We start from the raw sequence: 7,444 nt of genomic DNA, 5'->3' as shown, positions 1-7,444 counted from the left end.
AGAACCTTTTAACAAAAATTTTTAGGGAGAAACCCTCCCTAACCAAAAAGATTTAAGAATCAGGGTTGCTATTGGAAACTAATAAAAGGTGGCAATCCTAAATAACAAAAACCGCGTTTTTTCTCCATAAGAAGTTGTATAGATAGTTTTTTAACCCCGTAATTTTGGATCAATTTAGTTCCGGTTATCCCTTTATTTTATTCTTTAAACGGTTTTTGCAAATAAAGAAGGTAATTAGGTTACGTTGTTAAAGAAGGATGTGTGAATATTTAGGTGGATTAATTGATTTTTAATTAAATTCAAGCTAGTTATTTGATTTGACATTCTACAATAAAAAGAAATTTCCAACAATAAGCCATCAATTTTCCTGCTGATTTAGCCAATTTAGAGGTTCTGGAAAAAAGGAAATTACCTCTTTTATTGAGGCTGAAACTCCAAGCAGAAGGTTCAATCATCTATACATCAATTCACTAATACTTGTTTTCAAACAATGTGTCAATAGTGTAAATGGTCCTGTTTTAAGTTTCCCAAGAAGAACAATGTCTCTCTAACTGTGTTAACAGATTTTTAGATGTTAATATCAGAATTGTCAAAGGTTTGCAAAATATCCAATAAAAAAACCCATTTTGCATTAAATTGAATACAAAGAATTATAACATTTGTTTTTAACGAAAAATTATATAGTATTTATGAAAAAATTGCAACGCAATTTTTTATTAGATATTTCTGACTGTAAATAGTTCCCTATTAATGAATATATTAAGAAAATTAATTCTTTGAATTTGATTCGATCAAGCCATTAAGTTAACATATAGTTAAACTAAAAAAAACAGACAAACAAACAAATAAATAAATTAATATATACAAATACGCATCTATAAATATACAAAGTTCAGTTTATAAATAAGTTAAAGAGCTTCTTCAGGAATATCGTCGTGGAAATATTTACCTTCTAGGGTAGGCTTAATAACGCCAACTCTAATTAAGAAATCACCGAAATGTTCTTCGTCTAGTCTTTCCAAAGCCCATCTCTTGAATAATGGTCTTAAAATCTCTAAAATTTCCTCTTCCTTAATTGACGCTCTATATAATTTATTTAATCTTTGTCCATAGTAACCACCACCCAACATCAAATTATAGGTATTCGGAGCCTTACCAATTAGTGCCAGTTCAGCTAACCATGGCCTTGAACAACCGTTTGGACACCCTGTCATTCTCATAACAATGGAATCATGACGCAAGCCAAATTCTTCTAATATATCTTCGATTTTAGTAATTAATTCAGGTAAGTAACGTTCAGATTCTGCCATTGCCAAACCACAGGTTGGAAGAGCAACACATGCCGCCGATGATTTTCTCAATCCACTAAAGTTTGTTTCATCCAATTTGTATTCTTTTAATATTGATTTGAATTCGTCCAAATATTCGTCTTTGACATCAGAAATTAAGGCATGTTGGTTACCAGTTAATCTAAAGTGACCATTGTCATATTTCTGCATCAGTTTTGCGATCTTCTTCATACCTGTTTTATGAGGCAATTCTGGAGTGTCAGCAACCCTACCATTTTCGATGAATAAAGTACAGTGGTTCAAACCAGTTTCATCTCTTACCCAACCAAAGTAATCAATATTGGATCTAATTTCAAATGATTTTTCTGGTAAAAATTTCTTTCCCCAAATATCTTCCGTGGCTTTTTTGTAAGCTTCGACAGTCATGTCATCAATTGTATACTTTAAACGAGCATGCTTACGGTTCTTACGATCACCATTATCTCTTTGAACAATCATTACAGCTTCGATTGCTTTGAAAACATCCTCTTTTTCGACAAAACCGAATGAAGAACCAGTTCTAGGATAAGTTTTCTTATTATTGTGAGTAGTACCCATACCACCGCCCACATATAAATTAAAACCTAATAAATCGTCAGTAGCCCTATCAATAATTGCAATCAAACCAACATCACTAGACCACACATCGACATCGTTATAAGGTGGAATAGCAATATTAACCTTAAACTTTCTAGGCAAGTAGGCTGGGCTTAGCAAAGGTTCCACATCAACCAAGGCATTACCAGCAATTAAAGTCTTCTTCTTATTTGGACCACCTTCTCTATTTTCAAAAATGGATGGCCAAATTGGATCATAATCACGCTCATCAGGACCTTCTAACCAAATTTCATGATAGGCCGATGTCTTTGGTAAAAAATATTCAGATATTCTGGTGCCAAATTGAAAAACTTGCTTATAAACTTTGGCATTGGAAAGCAATGCAGAGATAGAAACATTTTTGTTGACATCCCCGCATGCCGCTAATGGAATCCATCAAAGTTGAGTTCATTGCTCTTAACGTATTCTTCATGTTCTTCTTAATTACACCATGTAATTGAACTGTGGCTCTGGTTGTGATCTTAATCGTACCATTACCGTTATTGTCAGCCAATTTATCTAGAATCAACCATTGATTAGGGGTCAATTGTCCTCCAGGCAATCTAGCTCTAATCATAAATGAATAGTACGGCTCCAAACCTTGCTTTTTTCTAATATCTCTAATATCACGATCGTCTTGCATGTAAAACCCATGAAATTTAGTTAATTGTTGATCTGTAGATGAAACTGCACCAGTTGAAGTATCTTCCATCCCTTCCTTGATAGTACCTCTTAAGAAATTGGAAGATAATTTCATTTCTTCATTGGTCAATTCTTTTGGTTCTTCACCTGATAATTCAACTGACGCTACACCCATAGCTTCCCATAGTTGAGCTTCCCAAACTTTGTATCCTGTTTGGAAACCATCATCATCTTGGTCATCACCCAAACCTAATGGAATTAATTCATTAGCAGACAAAATTTGAAGTTTTTTGAATAAATCCTTTGATGGTTTATTATAATAAATGTAATCCTCCTTACGCGGCCAGTATTTAGAGTCACCCAAACCAAATACGGAATAGTTAACGGTGTTTAAGTCCAAGTCAATGTTAGATTTAATTTGATCCCAAAATGCTTTACCGTCCTGAGGAAATTCACCTTGACCAGCAGTAGATGTTATAAAGACTATATTTTTGTAGCTTGTTAAATCATCAATATTCAACTCATCCATAGATGCCACTGTTGAACTCAAACTTCTTAATTTTGCCTTTTTCGCTAAAGAGGTTGCTAAACTTGAAGCATTACCCCCATCCGAAGCATAAAATATTGATAATGGTGGACCAGATAAGCCGCTCACCAATTGTTGGAAAGCATCATTTGCCTTTTCCAATTGAATTGAATTAACTTGAGAATTTTTGTTCATGGATTCTAATTGATAGTTATTCAAATTCTTCGATAGAAGAGTTAATTTATTTTCACGATCTAAGAATCTTTGTAATTCATGTCTGATAACAGAAGAATCTAAAGTGAAACCAGATTGATCTGGAGTTTCCAATTCAATATCAGGATTGTATCTGTATAACGGCCAATACCCAGATTCCACAGCTAGCTTAGTTTCCTTCAAAATATCTAGAGGAGAATCATTTTCTGACTTATAAGGTAAATAGGCCAATACAATTGACGGACCATCATATTTTGCAGCTTCATTTAATGCGGTTAATAATTGAGTATATGAAGAATAGACTGCAACTGATGCAACATAAATATTTGAATGATTCATAGCATATAGACCAATATCTTTTTTGGAAAGGTTTAGCGATTTCTTAGAAGGATCGTTGTCATAAGGATTAGAATCTATAATTAGCATATTGATATTTTCATTTGACTCAATTACCTGATGAACACCTGAATGACCTAAATCATAAGACCATAGATCAGAGCCAATTAACCAATTTGAAGCAAAGGCATAATCATCAATATCAGGGGCAATTGATAGCAATCTTGACACAGTTTCATTATGTTTATTATCAATTAAATAATTGTACAACTCGTTGGTAACAATATTTGCATTTGATAATTCTATAGAATTAGATGGATTTTTATCATTTAAATCTAACCAATTTGACAAAGTTTCCACAAATTTTTTATCATCACCATCATTATTAAAATCTTTATAAAAAGAGACATCGATAGAATTTTTCAATATGGATAGTACATTTGATCTAATTTGTACTTTCTTTAAATATTTACCAAAACCAAACTCTGGATTATTGATATCAATTGCAGTTTTTGAATTTAATTCATTTAAAATATTTAAATTTGAATCAGTAAATATTTGATTTAATACTTTTAAGTAAGAGTTCTCTAAATTCAAATAGTTTTCCAACAAAGATTTGTTTGAATCGTTAATCTTTGAATTTTCAATAATTGGTTCACCGATAAACAAATGATGATTTATTTTACTTGAATTCAAATTTTCTAAAATTAATTGTAATGGATTTGAAATATTTGTTAAATCACCGACATTAGTTAAAATAAATTTTTTAAAAGGAAGGTTAGTTGTTGAAGTTAAGAAACTTAATAAGAAAGGATCATAATTTTTCAAATTGATATTATTTGAACTTTGAATAATGACTACGTTTTGGATTGAATTAGGTAAGTTTGAAATTAAGTCATTTAAATCCCAATTATCTAATGATAAGATATCTAATAGTGCTGTATCATCTGATAAATCACGTAACCAATTCTCCAAATATGAAGAGAAATTAACTATTAAATTTTTAGGGGTATGAGAAGATGAGATATCATACAAAATAAAATTTGAATTCGAATTAATAATCTTTGGTGAATTAATTTCAATGTTATCACTTTTAATGTTATTATAATTGATAAAATGTAGATATAATTTCCCATTATTTAAATTTTTCAACTTCTCTAAATTTAAATTTAAATGATTTAAATTATTTGAAATTATAATTGATAAATTTGGGATATGTTGAAAGAATGAAATCAAAGAATAATCCTTAATATTAATATTAATAACGACATTTTTTTCAGGTGAAGGGGTAAAATCAATTAAGAATTGTAAAGAATTAGTCAAATCTGATTGATTAACAAATAATAAATTATTTTGTGAGTTTTCATTTTTTTGTTGTAAAATATTTTGAATTGCATTTGTATTTGATAAGATTTGTTTAGCATTAATTGAATCCAAAAAATTGCAGTGAATATCTTTAAAAAGGGTAGTATAAAATACAGACCAATTTTTTTCAATTCTCAAATGTTCATAAATAAGGGTATCAGCCAATTGATCTATCATAGTAATGTATCCTATTTAGCACTGTTATTATTATCACTACTATTATTATTATTATTATTATTTTTAAATAAAAAATTTCTTGTATCTTCCTTTCTCAGTTATATGTACTGCCAAAAAATTTGTGTAATGAGATAAACAGTTTCCTCCCCGTTTCCCTGTTGCTAATAAATATTTATTATAATTATCTTATGTAATAATAAACCGATCAACCGACGTTTCTTTGTCTGCCTATCTGAATGATCAATGAAGAGTACAATTTAGTTTTGTTTAGTTTAAATCTAATCTATTTGTAGTCCTTTTTATACCAAATAATTTTTTGTTGAACTAGTTGTTTTTGTGTAACTGTAATATAAAAAAACAATAAATAATAAATTTACACAAAAAGTTTACCAAAAACCACAAAAACCAAAAAAAAAAATAAAATAAAAAAAATAAATCTGAGTTAAAAAGGAAGAACAACCACAAAAACCACTGTTTCAATTGCTCAGAGTGTATACGATACGATACGATACGCCAGACTTTTGTCTACTACTATTCCTGCTGGGCTACCTTTTCTATTGTGTAACCGCCCAATCAGTATTGAAAGTGTATACTTGTACTTGTACTTGTTATATGAGAGTTGTCTATGATAGGGAAATAGATCTAGCTCAATTAGTATAGCTGTCGTGATAATGATGATATAACCGAGGTGAAAAACACCAATATATCATCACATCGCAGCATAATAGTAAGTAAAACAACTAAACAATTACACATATATTATAGACACACAATCACGCATTATGACCCCTTCAATAGCTGAATAACTCATAATAAAGAAAGAGTGGGAGGACATACGAACAATCCCAGTCAGTATGGTCAGCCTGTCGGTAAAACAATGCACTAGACACCATATGGATATCCATCCCATCCCATGTTAAGGAGGTGAATGAATGAATCATCGAATTAAATTGGCTAGAAACAAACAGCCAAAATGAAAGAAAAAAGGTAATCGGATAGTCCAACAACACAATTTAATATGCTCGTTAAAATCTATGTGGGTCTTTCTCTCTGTCTCAAAATGAGAAACAAAGAAAAAAAAAAAAAAAGAACAAAACACGTGAGTTTATTACAATTGGAAAACTTCTATCATGTAGAACGAGGTTGCTCAGATTCTCTTTCTCTATCCAATTGAGAATCAATCGTGTTGTTACTATTACTATTGCTATTGCCATTAGCATTAGCATTAGCATTTTGTTGTGGTGGTCCATTGTTTTCGTATTGTTGTTTTAATACAACTGCTTGATCTTTCAATTGTTCATTATACTGTTCTTTCAACTGTCTGATTTCATCTATTTTGTTCATCTCGATCTCATCAAGTCGTGCAATGACGGCCTGTTTTAATTCTTGTATATTCATCTTGTGATATTGTATAATAGTCTCGACTGTGTGTGTATGTGTATGTGTATGTGTATGTGGTTGTTATTATATTGGAAAGGCTGTTTCATCTACACAAACACGTATTGTCTTTTATACAGTTGAAACAAGAATTGTCAAACAAGTAAACAAACAAGTAAACCAACAAAAAACACAATCTATTAGTTTCCCTTTCACATATAATTCTTGTCTGCCTGTCTGTCCTTATTGCTGGTGATGCTGACTTTTAAAACAACAAACAAGTAGAATCGAATCAAGTTTATATTATCTATCTGTAACCACCGTGTATTCATTCATTCGTAACCACCGTATGGAGTGATGCATATTATAGGATTTAATACAAAACTCCATTTACTCTTGATATTTGGCCTGAGTATAATGGATGTTATATGGATGGGTTTAGTCGGTTTGGCAAGTCATAGCTATTTATTTGGGATGCGTGATGGTATTAACATTATTGGAAATGCAATGAACTCACAAGTACCAGACTATATGATCTCTTTTCAATATAACTAGTATACTTCACTCTAAGATAGATATATAGATACATAGACTGAGATAGATTATGGTGATACCTTCATAATCTTCAAGAATACCTCTTATTTGAAGGTATTTTATCACTTTGTACTAGGCATTTAAAATTCTAACTATAGAAATTTCTTTAAAATTTAGAAAAATAAAAAAAAGGTTTAGAAAGATACAAGAACAAATGATAGTACATTTGCCACCTTTGGATATTATAAGAAAATGATTAGTTAATGTTTGATAGATAACGTTTCAGCTTAGAAGAAACCACTAATATAGATCACATATATAGATCACATATAGATATAATCGTTACAAA

At 30.6% G+C, this 7,444-nt stretch overlaps 1 protein-coding gene and 1 further gene across 1 annotated transcript, besides 2 other annotated features; one reads left to right on the top strand and one right to left on the bottom strand.

The window, feature by feature from the left end:
• Nucleotides 1-522: 522 nt before the first annotated feature.
• Nucleotides 523-615, top strand: TIM8 (protein transporter TIM8; the record flags this gene model as incomplete). Its single annotated transcript, XM_001644660.1, has 1 exon — nt 523-615. A coding segment is annotated over one exon (93 nt), but the record flags the coding sequence as incomplete, so codon positions are not given.
• Nucleotides 616-908: 293 nt separating this feature from the next.
• Nucleotides 909-2,243: a sequence feature (similar to hypothetical protein; correction of possible frameshift sequencing error~similar to Saccharomyces cerevisiae ECM17 (YJR137C)).
• Nucleotides 909-5,184, bottom strand: Kpol_1024p4 (the record flags this gene model as incomplete).
• Nucleotides 2,245-5,184: a sequence feature (similar to hypothetical protein; correction of possible frameshift sequencing error~similar to Saccharomyces cerevisiae ECM17 (YJR137C)).
• Nucleotides 5,185-7,444: the final 2,260 nt, after the last annotated feature.

Source organism: Vanderwaltozyma polyspora, genomic scaffold, assembly GCF_000150035.1.
Source record: "Vanderwaltozyma polyspora DSM 70294 KpolScaffold1024 genomic scaffold, whole genome shotgun sequence".
Lineage (NCBI taxonomy): Eukaryota > Fungi > Ascomycota > Saccharomycetes > Saccharomycetales > Saccharomycetaceae > Vanderwaltozyma > Vanderwaltozyma polyspora.
The sequence above is the reverse complement of the archived record's forward strand: the minus strand, read 5'-3'. Positions and strand labels throughout refer to the sequence as shown.